This window comes from Zonotrichia albicollis, chromosome 7, assembly GCF_047830755.1.
Source record: "Zonotrichia albicollis isolate bZonAlb1 chromosome 7, bZonAlb1.hap1, whole genome shotgun sequence".
NCBI lineage: Eukaryota > Metazoa > Chordata > Aves > Passeriformes > Passerellidae > Zonotrichia > Zonotrichia albicollis.
The window spans coordinates 43,978,558-43,994,694 of NC_133825.1; the positions used below are offsets into that span (position 1 = coordinate 43,978,558).

Here is a 16,137-nt window from a genome sequence, read left to right on the forward strand (position 1 = left end):
GGTTTCTTGAGCACTCTCCAGAGTCAATATCAATGTTGTAGTTGAGGATTAATGAGTAAAAGCTTTTAAAAGGGGAGGATATGTTTTTTTGGGAAAAGGGTTGGTCCATAACACCAGAGCATTTATGGCACCCCAGTGGTTGTTAAGAGTGCCTTTAAGATAATTTTTTAAACCAGTGCTAGCCATGCAAGACTGAGATCTGCATGAGTAGAAATATTTCCAAGGACTGTTGCTCTCTACTCATTAGTATTTGATAATCCCTCTTTCCTAGAGAATTGTCCTTAAAGCCACTAAGGAGATTTGTGAGAACAAATCTATAATTTGATGACTAAATGCAGACTGAAATGACAATGAAAAAGAGCCCATAAATATGTATAATAACTATGTGTGTAAATAAAATGATTATTTTTGTTTTGCTTTCAGCCAGGACCCTTAAAAAGAATTTCACACTTAGGCTGCCTGATAACAGGATATGATAGTCTGGAACAACTGCTACTGCAAGTGCAAGCAGCTTGCAACAGTTTAGGTCTGGAGCTGGGAACAGACCTGTACTTAGCAATAAATTGTGCTGCTCATGAATTAATGGATTATGTAAGTTATTTTTCAATTTCAATTTTCTTGGGTTTTAAAATAAATGTAGCTTTGTTAACATTATTATTATGTTGCAGACTCACCTACAAGCTCCTAACTCCCTTTTTTTAAGATAGCAATCAAGCAAACAGAAAGAATTATCTCTGCATTTATGAATTCTGGCTGAATCTGCTTGTTTTTCCATTATCTTAAGCCACACCTCTTGTTTGCTTCAAACTGTCCTAACATTTGCTTGTATTTTTACTATGGCATGTTTATGTACACATTAGTGCCCATCTCATTGTGCATCAACATTGATGTTTTAATATCAGTTTTTTAATGTTTTTATTTGACAAAATCTGTTTATCTCCTGATAAAGTCTTACAGTTCTTGCCCCTCATTCCAAGATCAATCAGATTTTTTTCCAAGCAGAAAAAGAAACTTCCAATTCCTTTTAGTACCTTATAAGCTTTTTGTGTGTTCTGTAGTGCCAAAGCTTCCATTACCAATATCTTTTGTGAAAGTAAAAGATATCACCTGGCTCTGATATTTGTATCCTATAACAGAATGTGCAAAATCTTAACCATTGAATTACCAGTAATTCTGTAACTTTCTGTTATTGAACTGTCAAAGCCACTAAAGCAGTGGATATCCTGGCACAGTTTTAGTGTGCCCTTAAAATTCCTCCCAGGCTGCAGTTTGTGCTTCCCAGAATGATGAGACTGGTTTTAAATGAGTCTATTTTTTTTTTTTTTTTTTGAAAGGGGAAAGAAGCAGGGAAAGGCAGTATCTTGGTTTTGGGCACTGAGAGTGCACTCCTTGCCCCAGCAATATTTTCTTCATCAAAATGAGGAGAAAAAAAAATCGCCTTTTTTTTGTGGGGGGGGGGGGGGGGGGGGGGGGAGAGAAAAATGAGATTTTTTTTTCACACGAGATTCAATAAAAATGTCAAATATTGCTAATTTCATGCTGCAATTGTGTCAGACTGGCTGAAATGCTGAAATAGATCTCTCTTCCTTTGGCATGAGCCCGCTGGAAGCCACGGTGTCACCTGAGGCAGAGTTTTCTGTACCAGTGTGCTGACAGCTCAGGCACAGGGTGAGGCAGAGGAGTGGATGCCTCCTGACCGAAGCACAGCCAGCCCCTGCCTTCACAGGGATGGCTGCACTCTGCTGCTCAGGGTCCTCATTCCTCACCTTCCATGCTTTTTGCTTTCTAGGATAAAGGGAAATACGAAATACTCACCGGAACATTCAAAAGTCCTGATGAAATGGTTGCCATGTATGTGGAAATGATTAAGAATTTTCCTTTTATTACTGCATTAATAGATCCCTTAAGAAAAGAGGTAAGATACCACAGTGCAGCCCTTTAAAAACTGGTGGTACTGTTCAGTGCATATCACTAACCTTTTCTCATTTTTGCAAAAAATGTTAAATACAAAGCTTCTGATTTTCAAGTTTTTAAGCACAAAAATATTCCTGGAAAATGCATCTAACAATTTATTTGAATATATTTTATTAGCAATATCCAAATTTTTCAATACTTTTTACATAATTTCTGATGGAAAATCCTGACAGAATACAGTGAGTACACATACCTTAAAGAATTACAAGAATTTGCTTTTTTTAAATCTGATTCTGCTTGCTAAACCACTGTTATTTTGATTACATTTTCATCTTTATGTACACTATTCAAATTATAAGGTGAAATTGTAAAATTTAAGTGTATTACAAAAAAAATTGATGTGTTATATTAAGGTGGAGAAGAAAAAATTTGAACATTGTTGTATATTCAGCCAAAAATTCACCAGAATGTTATTGCTGCAGTTTTTTGTGATGGATATTTATAACCAGGGTCCTTTCACTGGCAGCATTGCTCAGCAAAATTTTTCAGGTGGGAGTAAGACACCTCTGCTATCAAAGTTAGAGGAGTTAATTAATGTGGCCAATCAAGAACAACAATAAAGCACAATAATATTAAGCATGTTATCAAGCTGTAGATGGATAAAAGATTGCATAAATTTAAATATTCACATTTATACATGAGGTTAAATTTCCATGTGTTCAAAAAAAGAATAAAAACTTAATTGCTGCAGAACCTACAATTGTAGACTCAGATTCTGCAGTTGCCCAGCTTAATACAAAATTTGCTCTTGGTGTCAAATTTCACTTTATCTTCTTAAAAATAAATATAGGGAGTTCATTTTCATGAACAAAACACAAAGACTGTGATTGAAGGGAGAAGCAAAGTGATGTTGGCTCTGTGAATCTGCCCAGTGCCTGAATCAATAATTCTAAAACTGATGAACTGCCAAATCCATCTGATTTTGTCCTCAACTGGAACTTCAAAAGTTCATTTTTTGAATAACTGTGTTTGGGATTACCTCACTCTGGTTAGCCTTGCCTCCCTGTGTTGTTTCAGTCTGACTCCCTGAATTACCACGTTCCAAAACACCAGGTCACTCCCCACTCCTGCCAGGGCTGCAAACGTCCTGGAGAATTCTTATGAAGGAAAATGTGTGCAAGATGAGAATCAGCAGGAGAATTGCAGCACACAGTGCAGGGCAGATGGGAACAGAGTCCAGAGTTAAGGGAAATGCCTCTCCTCCTCCTCCTCCTCCTCCTCCTCCTCCTCCCAAATCTCCAAGGTTTACCCATGCCACATCTTTGCCCCTGATAATCAGATCCTTCAGGATTAGTTCTGGTACCAATTCAATAATTCATTGCCAGACACCAGACCACTTTGGTGTTAAAATTTAAAACATTTGTTCAAGTGTCAAAAACTTCATTTTTTCTTATGCACAGGCTTGAAATCCATGCAGGAATGGCATCTGATGTTGATTGCAAGTACATAAGTACAAAAAGCTGATCCACAGACCAAGAATGGCAAAATTATGAAATAGAGATGTTTCTAATGTGAGAACTTTGCATTCTGTGGATACAAAGCAAGCAAATTAATTCGTAAATTTCTTCTTTCAAATTTCTTTACATATCCTTGTCCTTTATTTAGCCTGGACCATGTAGCATGTGGACAATGCATTAAAATAAAGAAACAAAGACCCTGAAAAATGGAGCTTTGCTAGAAAAGAGAGCATTGTATTCCTCTGTTCCCTATGGGTCCTGCCATTGAGTCTATGTCTCGTGTTCATTGTTTTATGTTCAAACAACTGTGACACTTGAAATGTAACACAAAAATGAGTCATTTGAATAAAACAATAAAAAATTATTTTATGTTCCATCAAAATGAAATAAATTTCAGTAGGGAAATCAAAATAGCAGACCCCTACACTTAATTTAATTTAAATATTTTAACTATATTTTGTGCAAATAGTGTTGATTAATTTCAGATTAAAATGTATGTTTTCTAACATAATCTTAAAACCCAAGGAAAATCCAAGTGGTATGTTTTTCTTAGGCAGACAGATTTAAAATACATTATAAAATGTAGTATGTTTATATGAAGGGCATATTTAGGATTAAACCCAGATTATTATTTGATTTTTAGAGTTTCCATTCAGTTTAGTTTTTTAAACTGCAGTTGTTTGCTCAATTTGTTCGTGCAGGACAGGGACCAGTGGAGCAGCATCTGTCGTGCCCTTGGTTCCAAATGCTTCCTGATTGCTGAAGATGCTGCCACACAAATTTCCAAACTCAAAACTGACCAAAACATAAACATAGCAATGTGCAGTGGTGTTGTCCTGAAATACATTAACCAGACCACGGTGTCAGAGCTGATAGAACTGACTGCAATTCTGGATGGTGAGTAGAGGGGGGAAAGGCTGAAACCAAACCCTGCAAGCCACACCTGTAAATATGACGTGTTTTCATTTAATTATTCTAATTAATAAATTCTAATTTAGAAGGCACTTGTCAGAACAAACTGAAATTCGAGTTTTGATTCCAAAATCCCTGTCAAGGGTCTTAAAACAGCAGTAAAGGTTTCAGCTATTGCCAGTTAATACACTGTGAATGTTTTGAATGTGGGTGCCCTTTGGCACTGCAGCTAAGTGTCATGCAGTTAGATATCAGAATTAAAGAAAATAAGAGAGATGTGGTCAATTCATCTAAATTTTGAATAATTTTAGCATTAATAATTTAAAAATTCAGATGTGTGCAAACTGTTTAAAAATATATTTAGATTGATTATTGACTACATATTATTGAGCCTTTGTGGTAAGTATTAAGAAACTGTGCAGCTTCACATGTAAGATTTCTCTTTGTATCAGATTTCCTTTATTAATTTTATACCTAAGGAATAGTGAACAAATTTAATATAGCTTACTTTTTTTCTTATTCCTTAAAAAGCACCCAGAGTCACTGTATCAGAGTGAGTAAATAGCAACTAAAAGATTCCATTCAGTCAGGATGGTAAAGTCTTTTTGGAATGGAAGAAAAATAATTACTATAGTGAGGAACACATTTAAAATAAATAGCACAGCCTGTTCAGACAGATCAGTGAGAGACAGAGACCAGGACAGGATGTTAAATGTTCCCTTATCCATCTGAAAATAAAACAGAATGTTAATGTAGGAAACAGCAAATATAGCAATACAGTTTACATTTTTGTCAGGTGGGGTTTACTCCTGTTTAAGCTTGCATAGCCCAAGGGTTTAAAAAAAAAAAAAAAAATAAAAAAAGAAAAGAGAAGTCCAAACAATTTCTGTGTCAAATATATAAAATATACTCTAATGAAGGTGTTCCCTCCTGTTATATATAGGTCAAAGACATATTTCCATATTAGGAAGTCCAGATAGAGAATCTTCAGATGAGAGCCTCGTGGATCTGGTAAGTACTGAAAGCTGTTCAATTGCAGAATTGCAAAAATACTGCTTTTAACATGCACTATTTTTTAAGGAGAAAGCGTTTTTGTGCTTGAGAAAGAAACAACATTTTACAAAATGGGCTTTTTCTAGGGGGTTGGTTTTTTTTTTTTTTCCCACAGAGAATGGTTATTCTTTTGAGTGTAAAGAGAGCACACAGGAAATTTGCCAAAGCAGGGAGTATATTCAAAAGTGTGTATGATCCATTTGCTTGCATTAATTTATAAAAAAAACTGAGTTACTTACAACATTCCAGCGTAGTAACAACACTGTAAGCAAATATCCCTAACACTACTATATTTAATCTTTTGCACATAAAATTTCCCTTCACATGCCAGCTAAAATTACTGTTTGCATCGGGCAGATCTTTCACGGGGAGGTTTTATTTCCCCGTTTTTCTCAGCAGAGAGACGAGGGTGCTCAGTTAGACTGAGGATACGGTGTTTAATTTTTGGGAATGACTTCGCTTGGCCAAGTGAGGATTTTCTCGTTGCAGGCTGTGGGCCTGGGTGCCAGGTTCCTCAAGTTGGGAGGTCTGTCCCGCGGAGAAAGGGTGGCCAAATACAACCGGCTGCTGGCTATAGAGGAGGAACTGGCCGCGAATGGAGCGCTGCGTACGAGCTTCTTTCTTACTTTGTTTTCAGCCTGCCATGAATGCGGGCACAAAGATTGGAGGGAGAATGATTGAAACCGCACCCCAGGAGGGAAGCGGAATCAAAAGGCTATAAATAAGGGCTGACAAAAAAAGCCTAGGATAGCACTTGCCACAATGTATATTGTTGTCCTAATGGATTATCTGTTTACTGAATGTTAAAATAGACCCCTTCTTGAGGAGTAGCCTACATTAAGCTTTTTTTCCCCCAGAATTAATTGGTTGGAGTCTTGAAGCCCACGGTGCAAAAAGGAACAAAACAAAAAACCGTGCATATAATGTGTCGAAAAGCTGCCAAAATGGAATTTTAGGCCAAATACCCCACCTCCCTCGAGGCCCGAAACATATATTGCTAACAAAACTTCATTTCACAACCCTCTTTTGTACGTTACATTTCCAGCAAAATGTGTTTGGAAAGCTACAATTGCGTGGGTAAGCCTCAAATAAAACCCAAGAAAACCCCAAGTTGACGATGCACATTCAGCCTTAGCCACTTGTATGCATCTGCCTGCCTGTTTCAGGACCTGCATCTTCTTTTTACACTGTACCAAGGCACTGTTAAATGCTTAGCAGTTCATTAGAGCCACTTCTCGACTTGCCCAGGTATCAATCAAGCCAGAATAAAGACATGCAGTCTAAAGGGGAGGCAGAGAGACAAGGAGGGGAAGAATGGAAGGAAAGGGTTTGCAGGAATTGTATTATGCCTAAGAAAAGGAAACACGAAGCAGAATTAAGTCATTTTACCCTCTTGTTTGTAATAATTTCCAGTGTTCTACACATAGGGTAGCAGCACTTGACGTGCACGCTATAGAACAAAGTTTTTAGTTGAAATTCTTTTTTTAATTGAAAATATGTTGAGCTTTCTGAAAACTCCCCCTTGCTCATAAATAAGCATTGTAAAAACAGAAACATTTTTTTTTTTGCTAATAGTTTCACAGAGTGCACTTTTCAAAGATAAGATAGGTAATTATAGAACTATGAATTTTAACTGCATCAGCAGTATTAATATATTGCCTCCTCAAACAGTGTAGGCCATGTAGACCATGGCCTGGTCCTGTACTCACAGTGTTCTTCCTTTCTAAGGAAGGACCAGACCTCTAAAGGTGTGTCCAGCCTTGTAAGCATCATGGGGCATTTCCAAAAGAACATCACAACAAACCCCATTACAGCAAACATGAGCTGCCTGTTTCTTTTTCTTCTATTTCAGGTAAACCAAAACTTGAATTTGTTGATTTTGCTGAAGAAAAGCCAGCAACAACTTCCTGATGTGCTTCCTGCCCCACAGAAGGTTTAGTTGCCTCCACAGTTCTCAGCCAGCCCTGCAGATTCACAGCCTCAGAGAACAGCACACTAACCTAGGCTGTCAACACTAACTTTGGGATAATTTCTAAGAAAAAACATTTGCTAAGAAACTTATATATTAACTATTTCTAAATCCATTTAATTTTGAGCAGTTCAGCCAGATATCTCTAAAAGATTTCAAATACTGGCTTCTCTTTTCCCAGGGACCATTGCCTTCAGCTGAAACCAAATTAACTGAGCAGTGACTATAGTCACTGAAAACACCACAAAATTCTGTGCTGCATTTACAAATTGACAAAACAAATACTGCTGTGTGAAGTAACTAAATGTTTGTTTTGAGAAAATCAGAATCTCCCTCCATACAAAGAGCAAGCTGTTGACAAACAGTAAAAAAACCCCAAACACAAACAGAACACCACATTTTACAGAAAAACAAAGGCCTTGAGTGTTCTGCTGCTCCATCCTCCCCACCCCCTCAGTGCTGCTCTGAGATCCAGCCTGCAAAGAAGAATTTGCTCCACTTGCAGCCCTCAAGACAAGTGCAAACCCCAAATGCTGGGCACAGAGCTGGGACTGGCATCAGTAGGAAGCCTGCTCCAGTTGGCAGCAGTGAGTAACAAGTCAATTCCACAAGGTCTGGGAAACTTGTCAGGAGTCTTTTTAATAAGCAACAATGAAAAGTTAAAGAAATAATTTATGTTCTAGGTAACAAAACAGTTTAAGTAAAAGAAATGCTTCTTGAAAAACTTCTTGGTTTTGCATAATTTGAAAATCTGAACATATAATACAGCAGCAATAATTTGAGGAAAAAATACATATATGAAATTTTGCATTTTAAGTTCAGTGTAACAGACAACTAAGTAAAAATTAACCAGAACCAACTGCCCCCAAGAAATGAAAATATCAGTGAGAGACAAATTCCTGCAAGTTTATGAACTGTATGTAATTCAGTCATTAGATCAAGTCCAAGATTTTCGTAGCAAACATGCAAAAACCACCAAAATAGATGTGAAACCACCACACTCATTACTATCATTTTATTTTTAGGAAAAGCACCAGACAGTTGCATGCAGAGCCAAACCAACAAACTCAGAACATTCATCCTTTCAATACTATCACTGTTTCAAATAATTAAATAAAAAAGAATCCAAGTGCATTCAAGTACGTGCCCACCCAATTTCAGTTACACCAATCTTTAGGTAAATCCCTGATTCCATTTGTTCATTATAAAAGAATGAGATACTGTGCTGAATTTAAAGAGACCACAATGGAATGTGAATTGGCAGTGGAGCAAATCAATGATGTTCCTATCTCACCCTTGCCATAGAAATAAGGGCTGAGGGAAACTGGGATTTGTGTTATCAAATACAGACACCTGAAGTGTCACCTAACAAAGAAATTAATGCCACCAGTGTGTGCCAGGTTCAAAGCAAGGGCTCATTTGTGAGCACTGTGAGCTTTCAGCTGGGAGTTCTCAGAATGCTGATGATTCCCAATAACTTGCAGTCCTAGAATGAATCCCAAATGCAGCCCATACCCACTGGAGCCTAAGGCAAGTTATTTTTGTGCAGCAGTAAAAACAGACTCCAGCTGCAGCAGTTCCAAAAGCTGCTGTGTAACATTGAAACAAAACTCAGGAACAAGTCTTTCTTTGCAAAGCTTTTAACCCAGCTGAGAGCACCAGTCCCAGCCCACACAGCCCTGAGTCTGGCTATCACTGCCAAAAATCCTGGTACCACAAAGAGATGCTGCACTGCCTCTGCATTTCAGTCTCTGTCCCCTGACAATCTGAGACAGAAGGGTTGTGCTTGTGCTTTTCATTTCCTGCCTGTGTGGGGACAGCAGGCAGGGGACCAACCAGATCTTGGTTTAAGTGGGTATCTTTAGAGCAATGTGTTTAAACACATTTTTATTAATAATCAGTAACACCCCCATACTGAAGCTGATGAGGGTGCAATCACTTCCAGGGTCTAACCCAAACCTGTCCAGCTCAAGAGGGATGCAAGGGGCTTCTGGCAAGCTTTGGAACAGATCTTCAACAAGGCATCTTCTCAATAAAAGAAGAGTTTAAAAAGCCTCTTCAAATCCATTTTTAAAGGTAACTGACACAATCTAAGAAATTAATAGCCATACCTGCAAAATTAAAATGGGAAAGGGATTTTGAGTGACACACAGTTATTTAACACTTCAGTGCATGTAACAAAAGCTGCATACAAAAGACCATTTCAATCTGTATTATTTCTGTCTGGAGTACAGACCGTGGCCCCTAGTAACACACCTAAGCAATTCACATGTCCAGATAATGATTCCCAAAAGGTACAGCCTTGCAGAGTAACAATTAACAGCTAGAACTATCTGTTTCTTTCATTTTCCCAACGTTAGTTTCTTTATGCAGTGGCTTGCTTTTTTCCTCTTTCACTTTGTTCTGGTTCAGGGCATTTTCAGACACTTGATCCCCACTGGTGGACACAGGATCTAAAACTACCACGGATTCTGTCTCTTTTTCACTGCTAGAAGCTTTTCTTGTCAATTCTGTGTGACTAGTTGATCTAGAAGAAAAAGAATAAATATATAAATACAAATGACAGTTCACATATGCAGAAAGGCATAAAAACACAGAAAAGCATTTCTATTAGTAGCACATACAACCAAGACAGGTCTGCTAAGCTAATAAATAGATTTATGGATTTAACAGCTGTTATGTACAGATAGCAGTGCACAAAATGCAACAGTCACATTCCCTCTCCTGAATCATTTGTTAAGCCAGGCATGGAAGATGAAAAATGAACTCATAAGGCACTGAAAAATGGCTTCTGCACACCTCTATCCCAGAGCCACCTGCCTGGGGGCTGCACTGCAGACTGAGGCACAGAGTAACCAGGTGTTCCCTTGGCTGCTGCAGGCCTCACTGGGAGCAAGCACTGAGCATTTCTGGAAATTCACCTACTGGTCTGCTGAACTGTCAAGGGTGTTTGACCCACGCTCTGTGCTGCAGAAATGGGGTTACACCACCATTGTTTGCAGAGCAGGGATTTGTGGGGATAAAAAAGCCTCAGAGCAGGGAGGAAGGAAAGGTCAGAGACACCTGGGTTATTTGTCAAAGCTGGCATCAGCCTATAAACACTAAAAGCACTTGTGTGTATTCAGAAGCTTTGTACTGGTGTTGAAAACATGCAGGCAAATCTTTAGATTAGCTGGAATGCACCAGCAGAGAACATGGCAAACACTGGGAATGCTCAGCCTGAACAAGTGGCAGACTGGGGTGTTCCCACTGCCACCTTAACCCCGCTGGGTGGGCAGACAGAGAGCCTGAGAGCACAGGCTGTGCCTCCTGCACCCTGCACTCCAGAGCCTGAGCCCCTGAGCCTGAGCTCCCAGAGTCTGAGCATTGCAGAGCCTGAGCCCCCAAAACCTGAGCATTGCAGAGACTGAGCCCCCAAAGCCTGAGCATTGCAGAGCCTGAGCATTGCAGAGACTGAGCCCCCAAAACCTGAGCATTGCAGAGACTGAGCCCCCAAAACCTGAGCATTGCAGAGCCTGAGCCCCCAAAGCCTGAGCATTGCAGAGCCTGAGCCCCTCAGCCTGAGCCTTCCAGAGCCTGAGCCCCCAAAGCCTGAGCATTGCAGAGCCTGAGCCCCCAAAACCTGAGCATTGCAGAGCCTGAATCCCCAAAGCCTGAGCATTGCAGAGCTTGAGCCCCCCAGAACCCAATGCCCCAGAGCTTGAGCCTTCCAGATCCAGTTCCCCCATAGCCTGAGCCCCCCAGAACCAGATCCCCCAGAGCCTGAGCCTTCCAGACCATTAGCACCCCAGAGCCTGAGCCCCCAGAGCCCCCAGCCCAGTGCCTGTGGGCAGGGAGCTGGGCAGGCTCAGGGATGGCAGCCACACTGCACTGGCCCATCCTTAGGCTCAGCCTCACAGGCCGCTATGGGTGCACCATCCACACCCACAGAGCCCAGACTGGGCAGGTGCTGAAATCCCTCAAGCTGCAAGGTCCTACATGCACTGTAGGCTTGTCCTTTTTTCCTCTAAATTTTTATGTTTATTTTTAAGAAACAGTCTTCCATTCTGGTAAGGTAACACCCTTGAGAGGAAAAGGTAGAATCAACTCGGGGCCAGAGAAAAAAATTCAGCTACAGGATCCATCTGCCATGAAATGCCCTTTATTGTGACAGTCTTTGTCCTAAAGAAAATGACAAAGAAGAAAGAGGTCACCCCACTCAAAAATCAGAACTCTGGGTGGGGACTGCACCAGCTCCCATGTGATGGGAAGAGGGTAAATGAACAGGTTAAAAACAAAAAATAACCACAGAAACAACAGTTGCTGCACTTTCCATTTCAGAAAGAATTTACTCAGCTTGCTGCTGCAGCACTGGATAGAACAAATGAAATTCCATGTTCAAGCTTTAATTACAAGAATTGTCTCTAACATTAGAATTTTGGTATAAGTTAATTAATGCAGAAATTGGCACTAATAGATACAGTTTCAGACTCATTTGATTATCATCAGAAGCTAGTGATTTCAAAAGGAAAATAATGCTTATTTTATGCAAAAGTTGTCAATCATTCCAGAAAAATACAAGGCGGGGTATTTTGAATGCTACAGCAAATTAAACTTTTTAAAGCAGTGTAACCAGAAGAGGGTTATTTTAAAAAGTGCTACTTTTGAAAAGCTGATTGCCCAACACTATAAAAATGGTCAAAGCCATAAATGCCAAGTTCATTTTTATTTCACTTTGGAGGTAACTATCTTTCAAATCCCAACAGCTGGACTATTTAATACAATCTGGTGAATCAAAGTATAATTCTTCACTGGGCTCACAGTGGGGAGTCTGCATTAGTGTATGGCAGCATTCCAACAACTGATGCACAGCCAAACGCTCTGAAGTCTGTTTCATTTGTAACAAAAATGGATAAAATGGCAATCATATTTACCACCTTCAAAGGACAGAAAAATGAAAGATGTCGATATAAAGTAGTTTAATGGAGAAAACCGGTGATTAAATCAGTGTTTGCAGCATAAAAATAAGAATTACTATCCGACTTTGTTGTACCAGTATTGCCTTCTTCAAATCCTTCACACTGGTGCAGCACCAGCCTGACAATGCTGCTGTTACAGCTAAGGCATTGTTAAAAATTATTAACCCTATTTATCAGTTATTCACAGCTCACTTTCAACAGTTTGCCAAGAGCAGAATGTTTCAGTGGGAAGAATGAACATAATTTTGGTGCTCCTTTTCAAAAAACAGCATCTACTTGTACAAATAAAGCTGGGAAAAGCAATGAGCAAAGACAGAGTTTGCTACAGTTCTGAAAAATTCAATTTTGTCCAGCCAAGGTATTTGCATTCAGTTCTGTGCAAAGTTTTTCTCTCACTGAGATTGTTAATGCTGTTATCAATATTCCTGTTATTTGTCCAGCTTTATATTTAAACAGAAATTGAGACCCTAGTTCTATTGTACTCAAGCACACACAGTTGCTCACAAGTATGCATGCATTTTTTAATGACTAAACACATCAAATCTGCACTGTGAAATATGGATTTAGATGAGAAATGCATTTGAGATTAATGCTGTGAGATGTGCAATACTCCATGCTTTTTAATGTAAGAATATCAGAAGCAATCTGTTCTGTTTATATAGTTCCAGAACCTACAGAAAGTGTAAATACTAAAGGGTTACTAAAGCCTGTGACGTAGCACTGCTGTGACCTTTGCATAAAATTTACAGTAGGAGTACAAAAGGACAAACTAAGGATCAGATTGTCAACTGAGACTTGGATTTTCTTTGTTTCCTCTGGAAATATTAGAACCTTGGCATTATTTAACCTGGGTCAGTGTTCTATTCGTGAAATCACTGTAAAATCATTGTAGTATGTATCCATTAGAAAACAGAATTTTATGCCAGTATTCATTGAGAATAAAAGCAAAAAACTGCACGTCTATTATTTCAGAATTCTTAACAAGGTAGGAGAATAAACCAGAGAAGAGCACAGGCTAATACTGAGCAACAGTAAAAAAGACACCAATTCCAAGTTTTGAAAGTCTGAGATGAACAAAGAATTCCATCACAGCACCACCAGTATTAGTCCAGCAGTGATTACAGGGAACATTCACAGTGACAGTGGTGAATGAGCCCTCTGCTCCCTACTGAAGTACCAGTGCCACCAGACATCTGTGAGGGAAGGCAGGAAACCTCCTCCATTTCAGAATGCCCCTGCTAAACCCAGCTGAGTGCAAAGGTGGCCAGCACAGCAGCCAGCAGGACAGAACTGCAGACAATCTTTAGCATGGACTTTGGTCCCACTTTCAGGTGCTTCTTTTGGAAAAGCTCAAGAAGATCAGAAAATTTACTTCAATGAAGAATCTTGGAGAGCTTCTGCCTGCACTGAGAGGGCACACAAAGAGTACAAGCTAAGAAAAATGCCTCAGTGGCTTTTAAAACAGTTAAGACTGAGGAGACCTCCAACTTCCAGAGCATCCCATTGTTTTCTTCATCTGTTGTTTGAACTAAATTGCCACGTTCAAGCTGCACTGGGAAACCTTTGCAGTTCATTCCAGCTGAGGCTGAGCTGCTCCCTGCAGAGCTGGTAGATGATTTGGGGTACTAAGATTACAGCTGGGAGAGGGAGGACAAATCCTTTAATTGTATAAAATCATCAGATTAAGACTAACCCTCTCTGTAGTGCACTCTGTCAGCAGAGAACTCTGCACCCCAGAAACACAATGTTTACCAAGTGCTGAAAAAACCCCCACCAAAAAACCCAAAATCCAGGGGCAGGGCCAGATACACCTTTCCCTTCTGTGCCCATGCAGGGGGTCATGGGAACTGGCTTTGCTGCCAAGGAAAACAAATTGTCACCTCTTCTGAGCAGTTGTCCCAAAATTACACTCATGCTGGGTTAAACACTGGGGAGGAGATCTGCAGAGGAAGTTACCTGCACACTCAGGTGAGGCCTCAGTTTCTCTGCAGGACACAGTTACTGATGTCTCCCCCCTAAGCAGCACCTCAGCAAAATTTCACACATTCCAAACCATCTCCTTGATGGCTTCAGACACACAAGAACCTCTTGCACTGAAATAACACCTCACCTAGGGGCTCTGAACTCTTCTATAGCAAGTTGTACATTAAAATCTAGGTGAAGAGAAAAGAATAAACCCTGCCCTGCAAGAGACACCTGGCAGTGATGAGACATGCAGTGCTCCCTGTGATGGGAAAGGTTTGCTCAGCTGCTGCAAACACATTAACAAGTCACACCTTGGTTAGGTTGCAAGGAATTACAAATGATGGGAGCTGCATTTTTAATCTCAGGTGGGAATAAGGAGAACAGGCTATCCAGTCCAGGCAGGGCAGTGTTTGTTCAGTGCTCTTTAGAGAATGGGGTGGTGCAACAGGAGCAGAGTGTGGAGGGAGCAGCCCCTGTGCAGGGCACACAGCTCAGGGTGATTCAGTGTGTGCCCCCCAGGACATCCAAAACTATGGATGGATCACATGCCCTGGTTTAGCTTCACTCATGCCATGAATCCAGGGATCCAGGATGCACTAGGGGCACTCCAGATTACAAATCAAAGCACAGTCAGAGGTGCTCTGCTGATCCAAGCTAAGCTGCTTGCAGGGAAGCCCAGAAAGCTGCCTGGTTACAGAGCTGAGCTGTCAGACCTGCTGGCCAGAGGAACTGCCCTCTGCTGCCTGCTTCCAACACCTTTCACAGCTCAGAGTCTGGAGGCTGCTTCTACCAACCTCTGCTGCAAAGAGCCCCCAGGAGAGAAAAGCAAAGGAGCTGCTCTGTGCTGTGGCGTGGGGCCTGCAGGTTATTCCTGCTCCTCCTGCCAGCCTGGCACACAAGAGGAGAGCCCCAGCATCTCCTCACTGGAAATCCACCCCCAAGGATGAGTGTTCCCAATTCAGCAGGTTTGCACCAGTGACTCAGAGCAAGGAAGCCCTGCAGCACTAAGGACTCTGGCCCACCACATTTGTTTTAATGCTTTAAACAGATAAATTCAAGTGAAATGTGTCTTTTGGGATGTCACTGAATAGGCAAGCTGAGAAATAAATTGAGCTTCACATATGCTTTTCTAACACATAACAACTGTGACTGTCAGCACAAGATCCTTCCCACAGCCAATTCACCACGCATTCTGAGAGACCTTGGGGCCTGCAATTATTTAATTTCCTTTCTTGTAAATGCAATTTCCACTTAGTTTGTTGAAATAAAGGTACACAAAAGGTGGCAGGAGTTGTCTTGTGTTTTCTGGTTTGTTCCAAATCACAGAAATCCACAAACTACAAACACAATTTTCAGGATCAACCTCACCTTTCTGTCAAGGGTAGCTGCTCAAGAAAATGCAATGGCATTATTCATGCCTAAACAACTGCTGAAAATATCTTCATCTTTCTGGTTAAATTAAAATGAAGATAATTTTTCTTCTAAGGATACTTAAATGAAATAAAAGGGGAAAATACATATGATTGAAAATAGCATTCTGCTTTTAATTCTCTGTGGGAATTAAATACAACTGTAGAGCACAAAAGGAAATCGGGCTCTTTATCCACTCAAAAATAAATGATGGAAGTACCTGCATAAAAGTGAAATATCAGTTCATAAAAATAGATGCAAACTGAATATTCAGCTCATTTGTCATGACTTCTTCCTCTGAACAAAACAATGAAGACTTGCTAGAATAGGTACTGGTGGTATTTTCTAACTGACAGAGCAGGAAATCAGGAGTTTAATTAGCCATAACTACAATATTTTGCCAATCTGATTTGTCTCATCTCTTTTCTTTTCTTGAAAT

At 40.2% G+C, this 16,137-nt stretch overlaps 2 protein-coding genes across 3 annotated transcripts in view; one reads left to right on the forward strand and one right to left on the reverse strand.

Moving 5' to 3' along the window:
• The window catches only part of ENO4 (enolase 4), a gene marked incomplete in the record, with an annotated part of 16,013 nt that extends 6,959 nt beyond the window's left edge, over positions 1-9,054 (forward strand). Inside the window, 6 exon segments of the mRNA XM_074545296.1 lie at positions 424-591; positions 1,790-1,915; positions 4,133-4,328; positions 5,287-5,354; positions 5,886-6,003; positions 7,249-9,054. Coding sequence (XP_074401397.1) covers positions 424-591; positions 1,790-1,915; positions 4,133-4,328; positions 5,287-5,354; positions 5,886-6,003; positions 7,249-7,307 — 735 coding nt within the window.
• Positions 8,367-16,137, reverse strand: part of SHTN1 (shootin 1) — a 55,128-nt gene continuing 47,357 nt past the window's right edge. For both annotated transcript variants that reach the window (XM_074545295.1, XM_074545294.1), the window contains exon 17: positions 8,367-9,892. In XM_074545295.1, coding sequence (XP_074401396.1) covers positions 9,682-9,892 — 211 coding nt within the window. In that variant the 3' untranslated portion in view covers positions 8,367-9,681. The remainder of the gene's footprint in view (positions 9,893-16,137) is intronic.